The sequence below is a fragment of the Zonotrichia albicollis genome, chromosome 3 (genome assembly GCF_047830755.1).
Source record: "Zonotrichia albicollis isolate bZonAlb1 chromosome 3, bZonAlb1.hap1, whole genome shotgun sequence".
Taxonomy (NCBI): Eukaryota; Metazoa; Chordata; class Aves; order Passeriformes; family Passerellidae; genus Zonotrichia; species Zonotrichia albicollis.
Window position 1 is genome coordinate 17262558 of NC_133821.1, and position 25404 is coordinate 17287961.

At 37.7% G+C, this 25404-nt stretch overlaps 1 protein-coding gene across 4 annotated transcripts in view; it reads left to right on the forward strand.

The window, feature by feature from the left end:
• The window catches only part of TASP1 (taspase 1), an 80122-nt gene extending 57946 nt beyond the window's left edge, over window positions 1–22176 (forward strand). For 3 of the 4 annotated variants that reach the window (XM_005488504.4, XM_005488505.4, XM_026794473.2), the window contains exons 12-14: window positions 6916–7026; window positions 10579–10652; window positions 20689–22176. In XM_005488504.4, coding sequence (XP_005488561.1) covers window positions 6916–7026; window positions 10579–10652; window positions 20689–20784 — 281 coding nt within the window. In that variant the 3' untranslated portion in view covers window positions 20785–22176. Of the gene's footprint in view, window positions 1–6915; window positions 7027–10578; window positions 10653–18196; window positions 19147–20688 lie in introns of those variants that run through there. The other variant, XM_074536855.1, reaches the window with a different exon arrangement.
• The last annotated feature ends 3228 nt before the right edge of the window (window positions 22177–25404 follow it).

Sequence of the window (25404 nt, forward strand, 5' to 3'; positions counted from 1 at the left end):
GAGCCAAGTCTGCAGCAAGGTAATAGCAGAAGAATAATGCTGACACTTTCTCTTCTAGAAATGTAGTGTCAAAATCCTCTCTTCTGAGCAAGATTTTTGACAGCTAAGAATCATAGAAAATTAATTTTCTGATTATTAGTTATGCTTGCAGGGGAGGAAAAAGCCTCATACTTCAACAGTTACAAGACGTAGCTGGCATTGCGCACTGTTGTAGTTACTTTGTAGTAGATTAGTTTCCTTTGGTGCTGCGTAACTCTAAGCTTTGTAGCATCCTTTGTGGTTTTCTAGCAGAGGAAACAGACTATGGAAGCATTATTATGCTTCTCCATGACACAGAGAAAAGGATTTCAGAAGAGAATGAAGTGATCCTGTGCTTTCATAAACACAATGTGGTGATCTTCCACAAGGATTTGTATAGGTCCTTCCTATGCTTCTCCATGTCAAAAGCATTGGGATTTTATTGGTCTGTGGTATCTTCAATTATTTCATTTCTTAAAATCTTACCTTGTAAAGTTTTAAAGTGCAAATGTTTTCTCTTGCAGCTTCTTTAAAAATTCAATATAGATGTTGTAACTGGATGTATCATGAAATATAAAGACCTCTGATTGAGACAGCTTGTGCTTAAACATTCACCAAATAATGGAGCATGAAATTAAAAGCAGCCTTCACTTAGTGCTTGTTATATTTGGATTTTAGTGGGATACACAGCAGAAACAGAGCGGCAAACAGTTTCACTTCCACCACACTCTGTGCATAAGCTGACAGTCCAGTGACCAAGGTGATCTGTAACTGTTGATCTGAAAAAGTCAGAATTTCACTCACAGAGTACCCAAGAAGGTTTAGAATTGTTTAACTGCCCTGTTAAAACTGGGGGATGCTGAAGCACTTAATTGGTTATTACACCACACCACAGCCAGTGTTTAGACCCAAGTTTTAAGCCTTTGAAAGCTGATGTAAGCAATGAAGCTGGTAATGGTTTCTCTGCTATGAAAGAGTGTGAATGTAGCACATCTGATGAGCAGCTGGTTCATCCTTCAGCTGGGTAAGTGTAAATAAAACACTTCATTTACAGCTTGGTGTTGAATCTGTGCTAGAGTGGTTCTGTGCAGTAACTACAAATGGGGAAAAAGGCTCAGGATGAGAAGTGAACAGCTTCATGCCCATGATCTGGAGGGACCAATCTTCATCACAGCAGAGCTTTAATTTACAAAAGATGCTAAAGACAAAGTGTTCTTCACCTGTAAGTGTAGCTCCTGCAGAGCAAGGCTGAATGTTGAGGCCATTTAACACTTGCAAAACTCTCAATTCTGTCCCTGATCAGCAGCTGAACCTGGGTCATGGTGTTCAGCTCTGGCTGCTCTTGCAGAACTTGATGGGATCAGGGAATGTGGAGTAGCTATGGTGACCTGCTTGCTTGTTTTTGAGAGACCATTGCTACAGATTAATAACATACAAAATACATAAATAAAAATGTAGGGATGCTTTCTGTATGCCACATGGCAATAACGGAGTAGTTGAGCTTTGAAGGAGAGAAATGTGTTTTGTAAAATGTAGTTTTTTGACTAGGGAAGGTAAGGATTTGACCAAAACTAATGCAATATGGGGTTTGTTTGGTTTTGTCTTACCCCTTTTCTCTGCTGTGGCCAGTCAGTGCTAACATTATTAAATAATGCTGCAATGTTGGAATTTTACTTTGGATCTTTCATCCCACATTCCTCAGTGTTTCTGCCAGCGTAACTGGGAAAGGAACACTGGGCTTCATGAAACTTAAAATGGTATTTCAAGTCCCAGGTTTTTGTAATTTTGTCATTAGCAAGCTATTAGATCAAAGATTTATCCAGCAATTCTGTTTTATTGCAGTGGAAACCAATATTTTTGGCATATTTTAACTAAATTTTTGAAGTTGTACAGGAAAACCTATTTTTCTGAAAAGTACAGAGTGGCTAAGTTCCAAATAAGGAAATGTGGGTGTGGATGAATACCAAATAAGGACACGTGGGTGGGGCTATGCCCAAATAACGAAATGTGGGCATGGCTAAATCGAAACAAGAAATGTAGGCAGATCTGACCAAATAAGGATATGTGGGTGTGGCTGAATTCCAAATAAGTAAATGTGGGCGTGGCTGAATAACAAGTAAGGACATGTGGGTGGGCCATGCCCAAATAAGGAAGTGTGGGTGTGGCTGAATTTCAAATAAGGAAATGTGGGCATGGCTAAATCCACATAAGGAAATGTAGGTGGGGTATACCTAAATAAGGAAATTTGGGAAGGCTAAATCCAAATAAGGAAATGTGGGCATGGCTGAATTCCAAAAATTGTGTAGGAGATGGGAGCAAGATCACTCTTTCTTTCTCATGTGAAACCATTCTGCCTTCAATATACATGGCAGTATTTTAGTTCCACTTTTTCTCCTCCTCTTGAAATACTAATTAAATGTGTATATAAAAAACTCATTAGGTATATTGTTTTTTTTACAAAAGTCTGCTCTGTTATTCTTTTTGTCGATGGGTTAGCTTTAACAAAATGAGTTTTAGAACTAAATTAATGAAATATGTTCCTAACCTTTGAATTCACAGTGTTTTGAGAACAGTCAAATTAACTTGTGTGTATGGTACATGGATTCTTTTTAGAAATAAAGTGTAATACTGTATCAAAAAAAGTATAATGCTTTTGTACCATTATTTTTACAGATCCAGTGATGGATGCATGGCATTCAGCTGTCTGGAGTTTTGCTTGCTGTAGACCTACTCATTTGCACTGTCTAGTTTGTTAAAATACACTCTTTAGCATAATTATAATCATCATCAGTAGGTCCACATATCTAGAAAGATCCTTGTTTAAAAAAGTATTATATTTGAATCCCTCTTTTAACATTTTTTAAAAATTGCTTTAATTGGAAAATAAGTAACTTTCAAACAATATGCTTTTCAGCACGTGTTTAATTTGATTTAGGGTCTGATTTTTAAGAGCAGAGGAGCAGCCTGAATGTACTGTAAACATAGAATATTGTAATATTATTGTAGGCAACTCGTTTTTGACACTTCTTAGAGAGTGGTTCTCCACAACTTAGGCAGTGAATTGCAGACATAAACTGTATTGTTGCTGATTTTGCACTGAGATGATTTAGCTGAACTTGCTGCTGAAGACATCTGGGATGGGAGAGGGTGGAGTCACTCAATTTGCTTCTGATGTGTCTGGGAATGGAGGCCTTGAACAGAAACAGGGAGGCAGGGTGGCCATGGGTGGAAAAGCCTTGAATCTTTGCAGGGTAGTAGTGCAAGTGACTGTGTCCTCATTTGCTGCTTGTGTTTGGAGATGGAAACAAGGGGGATGTTCTTTTCCAGATTTCTGCCACCATTCCAGAATCATGCTCATTCTGCAGGTGATGATGAAATGGTGTAGAACATCAAAAAGACAAGCAAGGCTTGGTTTTTGTGTGTAGGAGAGATAATGTCTCCCATCATCCTTGTGTTGTTTGCATAACACAATTTTTTTTAAGACATTTAGTTCAATACTTCGTTCATATTATCTGCTAAAAGTCACTTTAAGTAATTTTATTCATCTCACACCGGTAGTACTGTTGCAAAGTTAGTGCAGTGTGACCTGGTTTATGTGCCATAACCAATATTTCTTCTTAGTCCAAAGGCCCAACCTGTGTTATTCTTAAAGAAGTCAAATGTCTTGCCCACCTATTGTGTTTTGTGGGTGCTGAAATTAAGACTTTTATCACACTTTTATCAGGTGCACTGCTGTTAAGTTAATCCTCTTCTGGAGTTTTCCAGTTGCAGTAGGGTGGCAGTGTACTTCAGCAAAGGCTGAATGAATACAGTCAGTTTTCCAACTTCTGAGTGGTCTTCAAAGCCTTTGAGTTTTGTGGGCTGGTAATAAAGCTTCCATGGTGCATAATCATTGAAGGAAGTAATTTGTTTAGAAAACAATTGTGTACATACTTAGGGCAGTGTAATGGACACCATATTTAATGTCAATAAATAAATGCTGTTTATCCTGACAGAATTGGGGCTCTCAGTTGTTCATGTAGAGGTTGAGCATGTTTTTGGCTCAAGTTGTAAGCTGAAGACTTTGTCTTATGTGCTTGAAGCTCAAATTTTAAATTACTTATTTAAACCCTTTTTCAAAAAAGCACTTGCTTTGAGTGATTCTGTTTTTTATTCTTTGTTTCACTGAAGATGAATATTTTGTTCTTGCAAAGAAACCTCTGTAAAAATGGAAGTTTTTTGATGGAAATGCAGTGTTGCTGTTCTGCTGCAGAGTCTCTGCAATGAAAAAAATACACTGCTAAGCCTTGTGAAATTTCAGAAGACCATGTAAAAGTTACTCAGATTGCTGACAGTTTGGTCAGTCATGATGGCACATTTAACAAAATTACTGGGAAAATGATGAAATATATAATTAGCTTATTTACAGACTGCCCTTTCATCTACTTTTTTCAGAGTGTGGGAGAAACAAAATCCCTAAAATAAGTGATTAAACTAATGGAAGCATTTCTAGAACAAGACTTCAGTGGAACCAACTCTATAAACTATAATCAGTAGTTGCTGTCTGGTATTATGTGCTCTCATACAGTCCCAGTGTTTTACTGTGCCCTTGAATATGCTGTTTGCTGGCTGTCTTCTGATGAAGTAGAACATTTTTAGCCATTCTAATTAAAGAAATAATATTTTTCCTTAGAACCGTGAAAGAATCTTTCACAGCTCTTGAAAGGGAAGGAGAAACTACTTAATAAAAAGAAATCTGAGCTTTTCTGTCTCTTTGCAATGACTTTTCGCCACAGCTTAGAGAGCTTGGACTTTTCACCATGGCTTAGAGCCTAAATCATTTGTGCAGTTTAGTGTAAAATTAGGTCTGCTGACCAGGTAGAGGCATTGTCTTTGAAGTGCCTGATTTTGACTTGAGTTGTAAAATCCTTCACAACTTTCCAAACCTTGTGTTTCTATGTGGGATCTCAGCATCTCAGTCCTGAGATGCTGAGCCACCGAGACCACCCTTGGGGGGCTCGGGAGTCCTGGAATGTTGCCAGAAGTGTCTGGTGGCTGGACTTTGATCCTACACAGGAGACGACACCTGTATGAGGATAGGAGGACTTCACCAGGATGATTGGTGAAGGGATTAGTTAATTAGAGAGTGAGACACAGGGTTTAGGATTTCTGTACAGGGGGGTTTAGAGAAGTAAGATGGAGGAATTGGGGCGTGTCCTGTCCTTCTTCTTCTTCTTCTTCTCCTCCATCTTCTGTGGTGATGGTGGCACTTTTGGATTGGTTATTACTAAAAGTGCACCGGGCAATAAGAATAAATGGTATTGGGGAAAAATGATAAATATTGTACACGTAACCATGGGTATAAAGATAGGTGGCTGTCCGGAGGGCGGACACAGTGTGCTCATGGCTGACTGCTGAGCAGACCTCTGTCGGCCGAAAGAAAATCTTTTAGATAAACAATTAATAAACATAAAAACCGAAAGAAGAACTGAAGCCTCGTCTCGTCCTTTGAAACGCGGGCTGCCCCAAGGCCACTCTGGGCCTTTCCAGGCCCTTCAAACAGCCGAAAACCGGACATTTCTATTTTAACCAAACGTATTTTCCTGTTTTGTCTTCTGCCTTATCATGGGCTGAATTCTTGTTTCACAGGGACTTGGTCACAGTCAGTAATACAGGGGGTGTATTACTAGGTGTAAGTAGTAATAATTCTTTTACAAAGCAAGTGGCACTTTAAAGATAATAATCTGTTTGCATTAGATTAACTAAGATATTATTGTTTATTAAGCACACTGCATTTATTATCTTCCTGCATTGTGGGCTTCTATTGCAATGGCCACCTTGTATCATTTTTCAAGGTGGCTGCTCTAAAGTTTAGAGAAAACACAATAAAGCTTTTAGTTTTCCTTGTGGTAATGCTCAAAATTGTTTTTTATTGGGCAGTTTTGTTGTTATTTGCATTAAAGGAATAATTTTAATCATACAAATAGTTGTGGGCAAGTTAAAGGAGGCTAATGAATAGATCTGCTCTAAAGTTCTAGTGGCTGGCAAATTACAGTGCCTGTACACTAATTTACTTAAAAGAAAGAATTGAAAAGAATTACATTATATGGCTGTTGCAATTGTATGTTCAGTTTTAAAAGACAGTATAATGCAGATATGTAACTAACATGTCTGTGGGCCTAAGTGCAAGAACTTGATTAATTTTGTGGCTCAAGACATTTTATATTGCATGTAAATTATACCATTGTTTCCACATTTAAAGCAATAGGAATCTTATTTCAAATTGCAAACCAGAGGAAAAATACTTTGGCTTGGTTCAGCTACCTTTAAAGCTTTTCCAGTTTCTGATAGAATACTTTTGTATCCTATGTCTTAAATTAACAACACAGGAGGCACTGTAAAAAGGACAGCAAGGCAGACAGCATAGCAGTTCCATGATGCCTCTGTACAAAGGGCTTTAAGTTGGCAAAAATGAATAAACTGTAAAAATGACCTAAAATTGCTTGATTTTTTTTACATCTGTCTTTATATAATCTATAGAACAGAAAGAGCTAAATATTGAGTCACAATTTTTTTCAACTTGACACTCCGTTTTTCATTATTATGTTTTCCTTGGTCCATCCGAATTACATTTGAGGTTTGCATTCACAAAGGTAATTTTTAATGTTTTTGTTTTATTCCATGTAGCTCTTCATTTTTTTGATTGCTGGTGAATTAGTAGATGAACATTCCAGAAAATTATTCCTTTGAAACAGTAGGAAAAAGAGAACCAATGCTTTTGTAAAAGCACGGTTTGATCTGTCATTTTCAACCCTTAGTGACAAGATTAAAGGGAAAAGGCAGAAAGTCAAATTTTAAAAAAAATTGCCCAAGAAATTGTTTCTATTGCAAGTAATTCTCCCCCATGATTTTGGCCAGGTTCACCTTTCCTAGCCAATGAGGATGGTGTGCTCGGAGGTGTGATCGTTCTCCGCTCCTGCCGGTGTTCAGCAGAGCCTGAATCCTCACAGGAAAAGCCAACTTTACTAGGTAAGGAATTCTTACTCATTTTAATTTAAAATGAAGGGTGAAGTGGAATCTCTGTGTGTGTTTGAAAGCCACAGAGTAAACAAAATGGAATTGACATTGAAATAATAAAGATCTAGAAAGTGAAATAGGGAACAAACAAGGCTAATACTAACAAAACTCCAGAAAAGAGCATTCTTTCTGACTCATCATTTCTAAGCAGAATTGCCATTCAGAGGATTGTGTGGGATCCTTCTAAACCTATGGCAGAGATACAACAGTTGCTTGTGGTGAGGTGGGATCTGTTCCTCATAGGAAAAATTGCATTTATAGCTGGGAGTAATGCATGTAGCTGTTTGCTGCTTCTCAGTAGCCTAATTTTAAAAAATGCTTTCTAAAAAGTTCTTTATTCCTCCTTTTTGCATAAGAAAATGTGTGAATTTGGAGAATGCATTGGAAATTTGTAAGGAAAGTTCTTTATTCTTGGTAATTGCCAGGAAAATCAGTTTAAATAAATCACAGTTACTATTTGCATTTGCACCAAACAGAACTTTCTGCTGCTCATACTGAAATCACCTGGACTTTGCCTCTCCCAGTAGCTGACTGGTTCCAAAAAGGTTTTACAACCCTTCATCCCTCTTTCTGTCCTGGAAACACCATCTCTCTCTTGCTGCTTTATGGCAGAAAAGTGTATTATGGAAAACTGTCCTGTGGTTTGTGTGGGAGGAACAGATGGGAACTGAAGGCTGTAGATATGAGCAGAACAGGGTGGAAATACAACCCTGAGACAGTAAGGTCTCTCTAAGGGAAGGAATTTGGGACTGGGGGCATGTGAATTACTTCAGGATGACCCTTGTGCCATCTCCTTTCCTGTGGTCCTCCTCAGATGTGCAGCTATGTGTGCATTTGTTGGGTCACATTGACCTGTCTGATGTTACCAGAGTTAAAGTGTTTTTCCTTTGTATAATACTTTGCTTTATTATTATTTACCCATTTGTGACATTATCTAGTGCAACAGCATCCTGCAACATAAATTTTATCCTTAAAAAAAGAGTTAAGAAAATGAAAATACAAGTCTGATTAAGTGAGAACAAACAAGATCAACGTAACCTTCAATTCCTGAGATTTGGAAGTGAGAGAATTTTTTCTATTCATGTAATGGTTCTCATTCATGTAAGAGAACATATTTTATTAATGAAGATTTGGCACTTTTTCCTCAAAAATTAATTTATATAATCCCCATATGTTGTACATCATAAGTAAAGACTGTTTGTCCATTGATTTTTGGTTTTCTTTCCACTGAACTAACAGAGATTAATTACTACAGTGTTTTTTCTGTACCATGGAAATTTCCTACCTTATAATGAATGCAGAGATAATACACAATTGTATTACATTACATAACATATGTAGTATTTATTTTGTTTTGACTGAAAATAAGTTGATTAATACTGAAAAACTTTGTGTATGGAAAAGGAACTCTAATGTCTTTGTTACATGGATCATCTTTATTTATTTTTAATATTGAAACAAATGGCAAGGAAGTGACTTATTAAATGGTTGAAAATATACTTATCTGAAGATATTTCACATGTAATTTAGAATTTTCTGTGTAGTTCACTACCTATAATGGCTAACAATAGCTAAGGTTTGTGCTAGTACAGGCTACTTTTGGTACTTTTCAAAGGCAAAGATACAGTATTTTGAGGGTATTTTATATGAACTGTTTCTCAGCTTCTCAGAATTGAAAGATGGGAATTAAATTTAAATTAAATTAAATTTAGATTTTAAAAATTTAAATACAAATTTTGAATTTGTCTTTAAAAAAAATGCTTTCACTGGCAGTGGAGCCTTTAGGGTGCCATGGGGAGGTTGGGCCCCTCCAACACACATTGATTATTTCACTCTGTGAAAGCTTTTGATTCACCTTTGGTGCTATCAGTCACAAATCTGTTCTGGGGGAGCAGAGCACACACCTCCATGAAGTTCATTTTTCTTTTATGATGATATCTGCATATCTGTCAGAATCTTCAAGTCTTGCTGGGATCATCTAACATTTGATCTCCTGCTCTGGTTTGATTGCTATGCAAGGAGATGTGGTTCAAAGGATAAGTGTGCTCAGCAGGCTGTGACCTTCATCCTAAAGGAATGTGAGGAATAGGAACGAGTAAAGGTTTTAAACCCATCCAGGGATGCTTTTTTTGCCATATGTGAAAGTCACTCTCAAAAGAAATCTGTGGAAATGTCTGTTCAAGGCATCTTGTGTAATTCATGTAAGGCACCTCCCATCCAGTGAAAAAATTTGTGCCTCAGTGTGTTTTTTAAAGCCTTTTACAAAATTCTGTGAAATGCCTTAAATTCTGATCAGCTATTTTTTTTCTTCCCTCCACCCCCCCCTCCAAATTATGGATTTTATGAATATAAAGTAAAATGACCATGACAGAGAGCAGGAAGAAAACAGTGTGGCAGTTTATAAAGCTCCACTAAGAGAGGACTGAACATTTGAATCATGTGCTCTTTGTCTGAATTTTGTGTTGCAGCTGAGTAGGAGTGTGTTTGTGTACATCAAGATACCTGCATATGTATCAGGCAATTAGAGATTACTGGAACAGGCTGTTAAACAGCTGATAAATCAGAACACTTTCAGACTTCAGGACAGCTCCTTACTGGTTTAACAGGCATTAATAAAACTTGTGAGCACTGGTTAGTTTTCTTAATCATTATCCCTGCAAGCATTCCAGTGCTTTAGGATATCTAACCCTGATGTCCTAAATTAGCTGTGAGTGCAGTACCAGAGAGCTGCTGTTGTTTATCTGGTGCTGGAAGTCCAGGTAATCCGACCTGGGAGAGTTTTCCTAGGGGTTTCTTCTTCACCTTTCTTTCCTCTCTCACCTTTAGTGCTCCTAACACTCTCCACAAAAAAGGGGGTGTTTGCATCTGCTCTTGTAATTCAGCATACTTCGTCTAATTTTGCCGGCAATCTTTCTTATTGTGCATGTTACCCTGTTTCCATCATACATCTCTCCTCCTTTTTCTGCAGGATAATTTTGCTTTTACCAGTTGTCTTTCCTGACTGATCCGTATCTTCAGTTCCCATATTGCAAACTTGACTATTTCTGCATGTTTGCCTTGGGATACAGGCTAACAGCTGAGCCACAAATCCCCCTTTACCTGTTGATACTAGGTCACCTGGCTTTATGCTTTTGTCTGGGTTCAAGGCAGGCAAATACAAGTTCTGTCAGCTTTTTCTGATGGGTGGAAAAGTCCACTGCTTTAGAAGCTTTTCCAATTTTTAACTGCAGTTGGAGTTATAGTATTTCTCATCTTGGATGCTCCATATCATTTAAGTAGCATTCTCATTGTGGGTAGTAGTTCTGCAGTTGTGACTGTGAATATTCAAAGAAATATTGTTTGTTTGGTAGCTGTTTCTTTTGAAATTTAATTGCTCTGGTAAGTAGTTTTTGGTCTTTGTTTTTTATCCTTGCTATACTTGTTGCTCAAGACACTGTCTTGTTAAATTGCATCTTGTATTTTAAACCAAGGCCTTTTTGTAACTTCTTGCATTTTCATTTCTAGTGGAATTTCTGTGGAGCCATACAACAGAGAGCATGTGTGTTGGATACATGTCTGCACAGGATGGCAAAGCTAAGGTAAGCCATGAGGAATAGGCTGTAATACAGTAGGATGATTGCAGAAGCTAAGGAGAATTTGAATTAATGATAATGAAATATATAAGAAATTTCTTTCTCTAAGAGAACAGAAGTAATGGTTGCATAAGCAGTTAAATGTGTCAATTGATTAGGCATTTCTAATTTCTTTTTTTAATTGCAGCAGTTAGCAACCCTATACTAACATATGTTCCATGTCAGGCCAAGGTGCCACAAACACATGCCCATTCCCTCTGCTGACAGTATTTGTACTTAAATAACTTTATTCATCTTGATTCAGTTATGCTGGTACCATATTTTTCTGAGGCCCTGTCTTCCTTTGGATAAAGCAATTGCACCATCAAGGAAGATATAAAACAAACTTCAAACAAGTTCCTAGAATACCCTCTGTGATAAATAATTCCAGTATTACCATCCATATTTTCAAGTTTTTTGGGGCCTTATAATTGATTTTTAATGATACAAATATTACATTAAATTTGAATTTAACAGTAAAAACTGGAAAATTCTGTCATATCATGATAAGGAGTAGGGATTAATCAAGTGGATGAGCCATCCATTCTTAGGAAAAGAGCATGCAAGGGAGAAAAAGGAGAGTATTTGGAGAATGGGAATGAACATGGGAGAAGCTACAAGCAGAGACTGCAATGGTTTCTGTAGACATTCATGCAAAGGGGGTGTGACCAAGGTAATACAAGAATATACATAGAGATATATATAAGAATATGCATATATAAAGAAGAAAATCAACATCAGGTATTTTACCCAACAAAACTGGTAAAACACTCTGTTTAAAGCACTGGAATGGATGAGTTCATCTTCAGGATGTAAAATGGGCAGGAAAAAAAAGACAAGAATGCCCCAGAAAGACAAGGAAGATAACAAGCAGCTGATGAAGGAAGTGCTGGTAGAGGTGTAAGTGAAGTATTTGCTTCACTTTTGAGTAACTTAGGTACAATTCTTCCCAGATAGCTATATATGGATGAGAGTGTGGTTTTACTTTTCTTCTTAATATTTGCTTCAGATTTAGTTGGAAAAAAGTCCAAACTGAAGTTAAAAGCTCAGATTGAACTGAGTGGAACTAAAGCAAGTTCAGGTGCAGATGTTCTAGTGTTTGCTAGTTAGTTTTAAAATTGTTGTCTTGTGTTTGCAGTGAAAGAATAACTGAGAATAAAGGATGTTGAATGTTTCCAGTGTGCACACCTCCTCTGACTTGCACTATGAAGCTCAAAATGTTATTGTTTCTTCCTAGTAGTGTCTAATTAATAAATAAATGCTAAATATGAAATCTGTCTGGCCGTGAGTATTAACATGACAGTGCCATGCCCAGAGTTGCTTTCCTACTCACAGTTGCAACATTTGACATCTGGTGTGCATTGTTTTCATACTGCTGGTAAATTCTCCAGCTGGTAATCCTGATTGTGCTGACAGACACAGCTGCTCTTCTTGGATCACTTTTAAATTATGTTTTTGACCTTCACTGAAGAGTTAATCCCCCTCCCTTTCTTCCTTCTTTGAGTCTGTGGCCACAAATGCTTTCCAGAGAAAAACCACAAATGCTTTTGCTGCTGACTTCTATTGATCAAAAAAAGTCTTCTGTCATAAAAGCTGGAATTTTGTTCTGCTACAACTAGGACTAAGTTATAGATGGAAAACTGGGCTTGAAATAGAACACAATGTATTGCAAGTTGGAAAAAAAGCTCTGTTCTTTAATAGAGTGACTGTTTTGCTACAGTTAATTTTGAGTGCTTGCCATGAAAGAATAATGGGATAAGAGTTGATAAAAGTATAAAATATCACTTGTTTATGAGGACCATAGCAAAATGATTAGGCAGCAGCTTGTAAGGAAATATTTGCTTTCCTGTTTTTCTAGGGCGGTAAAGACCTTCAGGTTTTATTTCTTTCATCAGTCTAGGACTTGAGTTTTGTTCTTAAACTGAGGGGTTGTCACAGTGCCTGATTTTGAACTGGTTCAATTTTTTACTAGACTAGTATTAGAATCATAATGGGGTAGATACTAAAGAGAAAAGGAGCCTGCTTTACTATCTTAGTGTGATTCTTTGGGCATGGGAGATTAATACAATTCATAATAGGAACTAACAAATGGTGGTTCTGAACACCAGCTGGAAACTGTGGAGGTACAGGATGTCTTTATTACAAGGCAAACCGGGTAGGTGCAGCTCACCTGCAGACACTGGTGTGCTCAAGACAGAGCAGAGTTATCTGTCAGCAGCTCCTTAAAAGAGGAGTGGGACAGAAAAGTGGAATAAGAGACTTGAAATGGTTTGTACACCATGATCTGCTGGTGCTTCTGGCTTCTACAGCATGGGCTCTCCAAGGACTTTTTTGGAAGTACCCTGGCACCAGGGGTTTGTTTGCTCCCTGTTTAGTCAGGACTGGGTTCTGCAGCTGGCCTCTCACCTTCAGACTTGCCTGAATGTTGGCTCACCAGCACCAAATGGCTGAGCCTGCAAGAGCTGTGCAGTAATAGTGGCTTGATTTTAACATACTTTCTGGAAAGGTGTCCAGATTATTATTTTTTTTTTTTGCCTAGAAAAGTCATCATTTCCTGTTGGATTAAAGTGTTTGGGTGAATGTTGCTTTCAGAATCTTGCACAGCCTTGCCAGATGAACTAAGTTCACACCTCATTGCTGACACCATCACCTCTGTTTGTGTGTCCTATCAGCTCTTTCTGGACGCTGGAACTATTTCAGCTCCTCCACTGCTCGTAACTCTGGAAGTGTCATCTCCAGCACCTGCACAGTGGATGTCCCAGTGGCTTCCCTCAGATTCTTAGGCCACAAACAGCTAATCAAGGCAGATCTTAGCTGCTTCAACTGTGCTTTTCTTTTTTTCTTGTCATACTTCTCAACACAAGCAGCTTCAAAATCACTTGATGCCAGCATTTGTCACAAATTGGATGTGACCGATCTTTTCATCTCAGCATTTTGGCTCTTTCCTATACTTCTTGAGCTACCCTGCACCAGCTGGTGCTGTAGCTAACCCAGGCTGGTGCTTGGGAGCCTCAGTTATCATGAGCTTAAGGGGCAGACACACTCTGTTTTAGGAGTTTCTGGAACCAAACCTTCCTGAAGCAATACTGTGACAGGTTGTTTCAACATCAGCCCTGTTCTTTGGAAGATGAATGGGCTTCCCAAGATCTCTTGAAGCAGAGGTCTTGCATTGCCGCCTCTGTGATGGTAGAATTGTCACAGTAGCTGATGCTTAACTCTTTCTATCCATTTGTGAGGCTGTTGGAATATTCTGGGCTGCAGCAGAAGTTTGTGGCTGCAGCCTTGAGAATGCATAGAAGCAGATAGAAAATATTCGTTTGTGGGTTCCCTCTGTGTTCACACAGCTCCTCTTGTCGCAGTAACTGCTGCATCCAAAAGGTCATGACTTCCAGAGTGAAGGACTGGGGGTTAAATAACTGCAAGAACAGAGGAGATTTTTTTTTTTTTTTTTGTGATTGTGTTGTTGACTCATGAATTACTTGGTATGAATTTAAGCAGTTTTTTTTTTCCTGTCCAAATTTTCTTCTCTTTCTGAGATGCTAGTTGGTCTTCAGAACAAACTTCCAGATGCTTTGGCTTTTTTACAGATCCATAACAGCTCTAACAACTGTTCATAGTATTAGCTGAAAAGATCACCTTGTTACCAGAACTCTAACTTCTTTAACATTACTCTGGAGGGTTCAGTTATCATATCCTATTCTCCTGAACTGACTGGGTTATGTTCTGAGAGCTGATGCAGTTTTGTTGTCAGCATTGGGGAAGTAGCTCTACTCTAAGGTGTTGCTTCTTCCATACTGTCATGGATGATGTGCAGTACTTAGGTATTAAAAGTTTATGTAGCAGTTGGTAGAGCAATTTGAGTGTCAGTTTGCACAAAGGGCTTGCAGATCTTCTGGGTTGGGAAGAAATAATTCCTCAATTCACCCATAATGTGATTTTAGATTAAAATGAGGAATGGGAAGGAAGGGTGATAATGGTTAGGTTGCACAAGTTAATTGACTCTTCTTAGTTACAAAGACTTCATATCTTCTTGTTCCATGTCTGCTTGCTTGCTCAGTGGAGGATGCTTCAAAAGAAAATAAATTCAATCTCAAATGAGAGTGCAGTGTGTGCCTGCAATGTGAGTTCTCATACCAATGACATCTCTTGAAGGTTCTGGCTATGGGTAGGCAGCCTTTCCTTGATTTCATGTTGTGTATCTGTGCAAAGCCAGACAAGGGACCCTTTTATCTCAGTCAGGGTCTGCAGATTATTGTTTGCTCAAGCCCTGCAGTATTCTGTATGCAGAAAGTGTAAGTGGCTGGGATACTTTTTCCTGAATCTGAGCAGTGTCTTGTCGTGGTGATTGAGAGCAGTTGCTGGTGGCTGGTTTTTCTGCTTGAAGATAGGTAATTCCTCACTTTGTTTTCAATAGTATTTGAAATCAAAGTCCTTTTTTCCTAGTGCAAGATCCAGTCTCAATACCAGCAAAATGAAGTTTTGATAATTTATTTTGTGTAAGTATTTAAAATCATTTATCAGCTTGCTGTGTTTCTTAGTATTTATAAATCTGCTATATGATCTCTATAAACATTGCAGACCGTAAATGTTGCAATATTTTTGAGTAGTAGTTCAGACTCATAGGTTTTAGTTCTTCTAACAGCTGGATGACTTAGACAGCAAATTTAAAAAGCCCAGTTGCAATATTGAATATAATCCAATTCAGTTGCCAGTTTAAATCTCTTTTTGGCAGCTGTTCAGTTACTATAACATCAACTGCTAAGCTTTATGTTATGGCAGGTTTTAATAATGCAAAGCTACATAAGCTGTTCTTTCCATTCTGAAATGAACCAAATTCCCAAAGCTTTGCAAGACACAGTGCAGCATTAGAGGGGAGTGCTGCATATTGCTGTGTTTGCAGCAGCTCCTGTCCACACCAAACTTTGTGGTTGCAGTGTTCAAACAGAAATTTTTATCTTGACAGTTAATTTCATCTGTCAGTAGGGGCAAACATAAACATGGTGGACAGGGAGACCATCTCCAATTCACTTTTCCTGTGGAGATGTAAGCTGTCATCATCAGATTTACTCGCCTTTACTGATGTTGTAAAATTTAGCTGAAGTCCGTCCCACTGTGTTTGAAGTGATACATGTGACAAACACTGATTGTAGTGATTGCCGTTGGTTTTCCGAGCATGAGCTTCTGTATTTGACTTTGGGAGTGAAAGGTCTGTAAAAGCCCTTTGTCAGGAGAAGGGCAGCTTTCCAGTGCTCATGGGGTGAAGAAACACATCTTGGAAGAATCCTAATTCTAATTTGAAAATTAGTGGAAAAATTTACCAAGCCTGTTTAGTGAGCAGAAATATGAAGTCCAATAATTCAGTCATTCATTTCAGACTACAGAGACACTCTTTTAACTTCATGAGGCAGGAGAAGTATATGTCACTGTTCTTATTCCTTTAATCTTCATGCTTGTCTGGAGACTGGGGAAATCAGTCAGAAATTTTCATTTGAAAACTACTCTTTGCATCCAGTTCTCTCATAAAAAGGTTTTTTTATTTGTTGGAAACAAATAGAAACCTGTTTGTGCTAAGATACCAGTTAAAATGTTTGGCTCATAGACCTTCATGGAAGTTAACTGGCTCTGATATGAGAAGAGAAATTCACTTTTTGGGTTGGGTTCTTGCATAAAGCCAGCAGTTCTGGAGCTCTCCCTGGATTTAGCTGAGAGAGGGGAAAAGGGAAGATGGGACTGTGTGTGCAGCTATGCAAATATAAATGCAATAACCTTAGCACTGCAATTCACAGTGATACAAATCACATTTGAAGATTCATGACAGGGTTTTAGAATACCTCTACAAAACCCTGGGGTCCTGAACTGATTAGATGATTGGTTGGTATGTGTCATTAGGCTGTCTTGATACAAGTATGAGTGATTTAATTAGATACATAAATAGTGTATAGTGATTAGTTTCCCACAGAATGAATTTGAGCTTGAAAACTGTTAACTTCCTAAGCAACCTGTATTTAAAATCATTATTTTCAGTGCAGCAAGACCAGAAGTACCCCATCACTGTGTTTTTCTGTTGTTGCTCAACAAGGACAATATTCTGCATCCTCTCTTTCTATTTGTTCCCCATTTTTTTCTTTCTTAAGATTTCACCAAACAACGTGCATATGGCATTTTCTGATAACAGCAGTTGCCAGTATTTAGTGGGGCGCCTTCTCCTGCTGTACTACAGGTGTACATACAAACCATGGTGGAGGAGAGATTACCAGGAGACAGAGCAGCAGAGTTGCTGCCAAAATGGGCTCTTAACTGCTTAGAAAATAAATTCAGAATGTGTGGTCAGATGGTTCTCATGGTGGAAGTGTGTACCCAGCTAGAAGGCTCTAAATTTCTAAAGAATATGTGAGTTTGGTAGTACTCTTTTTTTCAGGGAGCAAAGCTGTAGAAAGCAATTTTCTTAAGGATATGGTACCTTTGGTCTTTCATTATATTTCATCTCTATAGTGTAATGAATGGAAAAAAATTGTTTTATAAATTATTCTGTCTAAAGCACATCCTAAGTGTGTAATAAGAGTGCTAAATACATGAAGTACTCTCTAGTTTTGCTTAAGAACTGAATGTGCTGCCATCTGGTAGTTGTACTCTGTCCTCTTGGCAGTGTTTGATTTCAGCTTTCTCATGCAGCACTGTCTGTCTCTTGGCTGAAATTTTATATATTCATTTTATATTGTATTTATGTTTTTAATGAAAGAAAAACTCTCTAAGTTGCTGTGAAAAACTGATACTTTTATGTGAATAAATGGAGGAGACTAGTTCTTTAAAATAAAATATTTTTCATATTCCTTGGTCTCAAGGTTGTTTCAGAATCCTTGTCTATGAGACATGAAGTAATAGAAGTCAAAAAGATGAAACCATATATTGGTCCTGTGGTGTTGTATTCCATGAATTCCAGAAAGAGCTGTTAGTTTTTTAGGTAGGGAACTTTGCAGTGTGCATCAGAAAGCACTGGGAGAGAATTACATTGCAGTGTCTGCAGCACTGGGGTTGGGGTCAGTAGTTTCAGGAAGTTGATTTGGTTAGGAGGGAAAGAGGGAAACACTGAGGGCTTGGATGGCAAGAACACAGAGCAAGATTCAGCATCAGAAGGTTGGTTGGCTCTTTTGGGCTTTATAGAGGGGTAGAAAGCAAAAGATCGAATGTTTCTTCCAGCATTTTTTCCTGTGGAACTGTGGACAAGTGGTTCCTCCTCTAAGCTGCAGCAAAAATCTGTGGTGGTTGACTGGTGTCCCAGGTGTTGGTACCTTGTCTCTCACCAACCTTGCTTTTCTCTGAGAGGCAAAGCAAATCAGAATATTCTTGGGACTGTAAAATGCCTATATATGAAGCTGAACATGTGGATAACTCATCATTCCTAATCTACCATTCTTTGACGTGCACTTTGCTCAAAGAGAGTCTTCTGTGGAGTTCAGTGGAGGATTAATTCAGGAAAAATATTTATTTTCCTTTTTTTTTTGTGTTCGCAGGCACAATTTCTTCCAGGTGTGGGCTCATTCGACTTGTAAAGCTGACAGACTAATTGAGTTCAATTAAAACCTTTCCAGTGTTCTTCGTTTTTGTTTGCTTTTTTATTTTTAAGTTTCTAGACTCTAAACCTAATTGAATATACAGTCTGGACTTAATGTAAAATATGATGTTGGGATATAAAAATGTAACGCATTTACGAATAAGTACTGTGGTTTATTTAAAAATATTCTGTGTTCTTTGATGTTTCTTTTTATTTACTGGAGTTTGTTCTTATGGTTAAGAACAAGGGAGATATAAATGTAAGAATTCATTTGGGAGTTTTCTACAGTTGTCTTGACGTGGCAATGTTACCCTTTCAAATTATTTATTAAGTAACATCTTAAACGTTATCATCTTAAATCTGTCTCAGTTTTGTTTTACACCAGGCAGCCATTGGTGAAAGTAATAACAAGTAGTCAGTGTGAACCAGATCTGTATTTACTCCATCATAGGAAGTATGCAAATAAACAGGATGCAACTAAAGGCTTTAAGAAATGCTTTGTTATGTGTGGTTTCAGTGTTTCTGCAAATGGAAATCTTCAGATGCTGGTATACAGTGGTTTGGGGTCTTGTGTATGGGGAATGTGTTCCTCCTGACATAGGAAATGAGGTTTTCTGTAGGAAATGTGGTTTGGGTGGCTATTTAAGCATGGATACTTGCTAATGTATTAATAGATAGTGACCACCTGCTTATCCCCTCTTGTACATTTTCCTTCCCTTGCTCAAAAACTCATTAGGATTAATTTACTGGTTTGCTTGGATTGCAGTACCTCACTGAACAACAGGTGACATTCTTCCTATGAGGAAGCAAATTTGCTACCAATCCCATCAAACAATGCTGCTTTTATACTGTCATTCTTTTTATTTAGAAATTTTTACAGACCTGGGAAAATATCATTGATCTGTCAGTCATAGAATAAAAAATATCTTTTTTCCACTTGATTTTGTTACTTGAATTTTTTTTTTAATTTATGAAATGACATCTACAGAAAAATTGTCAGTAACATTTTGAGGGAAACTGTAACAGATTTGAACAGATTATTTTCTTCTTGGAGTGGTAAATCACAATTGTAACTGAAATTGTTCTGAAAGCAGGAACATATTCATATATCAAGCACGGAATATGTTCATATATCAAGCAGGAAAGCCGGAGATCAAGTTTTAGCAATAAAATGAGAACATTGAAATGTTGTAAATTTAATCTTATTCTGTGATTTAACTGAAAATAAGGCCACCTAAGTGCAGGCAGCAGGATGCCCCCCCCTTATCAAGAAAGGAATTTTTAAAAGCTGCTCAAGACACAAAACGTTTCTTCAATGTAATGAGCTGAGTTTAGAGTCTCAAATCACTTTCTGCTCAATTGATGCAAATTTTTCTTACTGACCTTTTACATTTGTACTTTTTGTGACAACCCCTTAACAATGTTAACAAACATTGCCTTATTGCAAGTTATAAATTTTGCAACTGATCAATCTTTTAAATGAGATAATGTAAGTACAAGCAAATATGTGCTGGGCTGCACTTAGAGGAGGCTGTAGTTTCTAAATGCCAGCAACATTATGTTGTGAGCTTTTTACCATAGTAGGGATCATTTCTAGTTCCGAATTTAATAGAACATGAGCAGTTTTCACAGTGTAAAAACATGTGCAAAGGGAAATAAAAAGTCATTACTCTTAACAGTAAGCTAAAGTATCTTTTCATAAGCAGATGGTTTTGCCCATCAGTAATAAAACATACCCCAGTATATCAAGGATCATTAACAGATTTTTAGGGTCACTGAGTTACAATTCAGTTATAAACTGGAGTCTTGTGTACACAGACAAATGTACCCACTTCCTGGCTGAAATGTTCCAGTGCCTTCTCAAAGGCTTTTCCAGTCTTCTGTGGAAAAGATGCCTATTGGCAGAAACACAATTGTTTTTTGGGTTGATTTATTTGGTAGCTGGCAACAGGAAGTCTTTGGAGTTTTTTTAGGTGGATGTGTAGGTATTTTATGCAGAGGAATTTCTTACATGCATCCTGATCATTGCAGTTGCCTTATCCTCTGAAGTGTTAGTTGTCAAGTATTTAATTCTGTCTGAGGTTTCTCAAAGGTGTATTTCTGTATGGGGTAGTAATGACTTCTGAATCACCCCAAGAAATAGACCTATAAACCATGAAATGCCAGAAGTATTTTCTTTTGTCTTCACTCTGGATATTTCTTTCTACTTTCAGTGCATTGACTCATCCAATTTGCCTTTTCTATGCATCTGTCATGGTCCTTCTCTTCATGTGTTAAACATTAATGCAAACAAAATAGAAACAGAATCTCAGTTGCTTTTCAAGTTGCTTTGTAGTTTGTCCTCAGACTTCAGTGAGGGAACAGCTTAATTGTTCAATACTTACAAGTTTACTTTGTCCTGCAAAGTTTTGCCTTTTCTCAGTCCATAATATTCTCTTGGCTTCTCCACAGACTCACATTTCAAGACTTCCTCCTGGAGCTGTGGCAGGACAGTCCGTGGCAATAGAAGGAGGGGTTTGCAGGCTGGAGAGTCCAGAAAGCAGCTGATTCTTCACTTCATTGCAGAGAATGTGAATGACTCTTTGTACAATAAGGGTTTTTTTTATGTTTTAACAGATGTTGGAAATTCTGCTTTTGTTTTATACTCCGTATTGCAACCATGTGCACCACAACTTGAGAGAAGTGCTGCTGTAGTTTATGTTCTCACTCTGTGAATGGGGGTTGTGTGCATGTTCATTTTGTCCCACGAATAAAATAGGAACACTCCCCAGTTGTGCAAAGATCATGTATAATTAATGATTGCATTTTCATTTTTCTGTGTTGAAAGATAACCAAAAGTTAAGAAAAAAATAATTTAAAGATATGGTCACAATTGTCATTCATATTTTAAATTTAAAAGTAACAGGCCTTTGAAGTGGCTTTATGATTATGCAAAAAATTATTATGGTTTTTAAGTTTCTTAGTGGTTTAAGGAAATCCAGAGGTGATTTAAACATGAGTTGGTTTTTTCCTCTCCAGTAAGGAGGATTCTTTTTTTGTTCAAAGAATGGTTTCAGTGAAACAAACTAGAGCAAAATTAAGGCTCAAATTTTTTTTTAATAGTCTTATAGGTCATATCTGTGTTCCCAAACCAAGATGTTAATAGCTCCAAGCTGTATGTATTGCAAAAAGCTATATGAAGATAATGTATCGTTCCGCAGTCTTTATGTATAATGGAATATTACAGTGTAAATAAGAAAACAAAGTTTATGGAAAGATTCAATATTATTCTTCACTTCTGCTTTAAATCTATTTTTAAGAGAGGTACAGAAATGAACATATTACTGGATGGGAAGTGCAATGTGTATCAAGTGGCTGGTGGGAGGTCTGATACTGAGCTTTGGTGTTGGTAAAGCAACTTCCTGGTGTCCAGCCGCAGCATGGGTATTTATAACTGTGTGTAATATGTATGTACTGTGCAGAAATTTACTGTAACTCTTTTGATACCTTGAACAAACCTGCAGTGTAAAACAGTGTACTCCTTGTCTGCCTCGTGAAGCATTGGCAGCTGAACTGTCATTTGTCACCAGTTTGGCTATGTGAGCCAGGTTGCCCAAGTCCTAAAAGCGAGTTCTGACGTGAAACCTTCCACTCAGTCCTTTTTCCTTCACAGCACTGGCAGCAATAGAAGACTTTTGTAATTGATTCATTGTCCTGATAAGTATGCCAAAGAGAAACTAAAATAGTTCATCCTTTTCCCTGGTGGATATTTGATAATTCTGTTTTCAGAAATAGTGGATGAATAGATATTCAGACTGTATTTGCTTAATCAGGCATTGTACTTGCCTGTTTTGTAATATTGTGCCTGCCTATAACAGACATACTTGACTGATGAAATGGTTATATTGATTGTAGTACCAATCTTTCATGGAAAAGAATAAAATTTTTTTAATGGCCTCAGTTAATTTTCACTATTACACTACAGCATACATTGAAAAGCTGTCACCTTTGTATGGTTTTTTAATTTTGACCTCAGTGTCGCCCTATAGTTGAAGATATTTCAATACAGTTCTGTAAATAATATAAATCAGCAGCTTTCCAGATTGCACAACAACAGCATGGAATGTGCCTTGAAATAGTTTGTGCTGAAATACAATGCTTGAGGTTGGATCCTCAGTGGTGCTTTCATGGTCTGAGGAAGTGAAGGACCCTTCACTGTGTAGTGAGTGAAAAATTGAAGATCATGTATATGGGTTTGTACATAGCCGGATTTGAAAATGGTCTTGTTGTTAGAAAAGCTAAAGGAACAGTGTTAGCCTGCTTTTATTTTAAAAGTGCTTTTCTCTACTGACATCATATAGAAATTTTGGCATAAATTCAGTCTTTCACGCCATTGTAAAATGTAAATTCATAAATGCTTTCTTCCCCTTACTTGCTTAATCACTCTTTTTGGAGTTTTGAATTCCAGCATAGGATTTCTGTAGTTTGTTTTTACTTTATTTTTGTATCTATACAATACTTCAGTCAATTTCTTTTCTTCCTTTTGGTGCAGAGTTTTCTACCTAAGGTACATATGAGAAGAAAACCATCTTATGTATCAATTTGGTATCAGTAGTTATGAAGACTGACAGGAGCAGAATTTCCTATCAAACTTCCACTTAAACCAATGTAATATCTTATACAACTTTAATTATGCATGTAATTGTGCTGCTAGTTCTATTTTGAGCTTAAAAGAGGCTTATGGAATATAAGTGGTGAGGAAGGACACTGCAAGGACGTGTTCTGTAAGCCCTGTGTGTGGTGAGTAACCATTGCCATTGGCACAAGAGGAAATGACACAGTGGACAGCAATAGCTGCTGAAATTATAAAGAAAGGGTGAGCAAGTGAAATACATAGAAATAAAATTTAAATGCTGTCAGTTTTATACTCAAAGACACAATTACATGTCCTAAAGGATCAGCAGACAGGTCGGTGCCAGAGTAGTTCAGTCTTCAGCCATAATAAATTTTCTTGCTTAAAGTTTCTAATAGGCCAAACCAAACCTGACACCCATTTTTGGCTTACTTTGCTCCTGTGCCTTAACAGCATGAACTTGTAATGAGTGATTTCAAAGGGTTCCAACTGAGCAAGTTATGGAAGGCAGGCTTGTTACACTAAAAGATCTTAAGAGGTGATTTGAATTCCAGTTGTGGGGATTGGTTTTTTTGGTTGGTTGGTTTGTTTTTGTTTTTTATTAAAAACTCTTTACAGTTCTGTAGAGATGAAGACTATGGTTTTCTGCTTGTGAATTAACCTCTGGAAATACTGTGGCATTTGAGAGATTTGACTGAGGTGGAGGATGAGAGGACTTGGTTTAGGGGAACTGCAGCCATTCACCTGTGAAGGACAATACAAAAAATGCTGTGAAAAGAAGGAAGCCTAAAAGAAAACAAAGCTGGTAATAAATCTATAGGGTTACTAGCAAGGTTGGGGTAACTGCTGTTGTTGCTTAAAATGTGAATTAAAAGCAGAATATAGAAAAAGTCAAAGGAATTGGTGGTTATGGCATTACAGGTACAATGTTTCACAGTGGCATGTGGTAATTGTGCAGCTGGACAGTCTTTGCAATCCAGTTTTGAGCAGAATGATGCAGGATTAGATAGGAGGCTCTCAAGTGTGATGAGACTTTAATATGCTTGTTAATGCAATTTAATGATTTCTTTTTCTTCCAGTTGTTATGTGAGCCGTTTACTTTGAGTCAGTGAGATATATCAAGAGTTCTGTCCTTCAGTGGTAGCAGGATTTATCTGCTGAAAGTCACTGAATTGCCCAGTTTTTACAGCTTTATGTGTGCAAATAACTGAGCACCATCTCCTCAGTTTTTACAGTCTTGTGTGTGCAAATAACTGAGCACCATCTCCTCAGTTTTTACAGCTTTGTGTGTGCAAGTAACTGAGCACCATCTCCTCATTTTCAGAAGGTTTGCCACTCTTACAGAATTGGGGTAAGTGTAATTCTGGGTGGCTGACATCCATCCTCTTAGTAGAGTCACTTTTTCATATTAAAATATAACTTAGGCATAGAACCTGGTTATCAGCATGGTTGATAAGAGAAGGTTTAGGAGAGAATTGCAAAGTTGAAGGGAAAGTTTATACTGTAGCTAGGTAGGGAAATAAAGGCTATGTTAGCAGAGTATATAAAATAAATTTGCCAACAGGGGAGAGAAGAAATCAGTGAAAAGGGGTAGAGGGGAAAACAAAACTATTTTGAAGGAAAAAAAGAATAAGAGACAGTAACCAAGAAACGTGGATTTTCTAAGAATTGATATATCCTTCCCATGCTCTTAGGGCTCGTCTTCCTAGGGATATTTGAAGAGACAAAGTATGAACTGCTCCCTTACACTTGGTTTTCCTGTGAAAGATTTGTTTTGGTTTACAGCAAAGGGAACGCAAACACAATTTCTGTGGCTTTTAGCCTCCATGTAGTGTCAGCAGAGGTTTTGTAGATTCCTTGCAGGAGGGTTGGGACAGGGCCACTGCCTCATACCAGAGCCAGATCAGCCAAGAAATGCTGAGAAACTGTAACTTGCAGGAAATTGTGTTGAGATTTTACATGGAAGCTTGTGGCAAAGGACTCAGGTAGTGGGTCTAAGGACAGATTTTTATTACTGATTAATTAAACTTACCGCTTTTCTTTTTGCTCATTTTTTACAGGAAAGCTTGTGGGAGGTTCTGCTACTGTAAGAGCTTGATTATTCACTCTGTTGGAAGATAACACAGAGATAAGAAGGACTTGTAGAGTGACTTTTATTGGTTTAGATTTTACAGTGACACAGATTAGATTGTACACATTCCACATAACCTGGGGCATAAATCCCCATAAAGACCATTAGCATCACTTGACAGGGATTTAAACACAACAGATGTGTCTTGTTACCCACTCCTGTGTGCCTAATGAAGCAAATAAATTGTGTTAGCATGAGTGGCAGGTAAGGTGGGACCTGCTTTCCCTTGGCCTTGTGCCTAAACCATCCTACCCTCCCTTACCTCTGAGGTCTCAGTGATAATCTTGTACTGCTGCAAATAGCCACTGAGGCATAGGGATAGAGACCAGCTAAACTCATCTTTCTGAAACAAAACGCCTTTCAAAGTGAAATGCCATTTTCAGAAAGTGTCACTTTGGAGCTCAGCCATCAGCTTCAGTGGAGC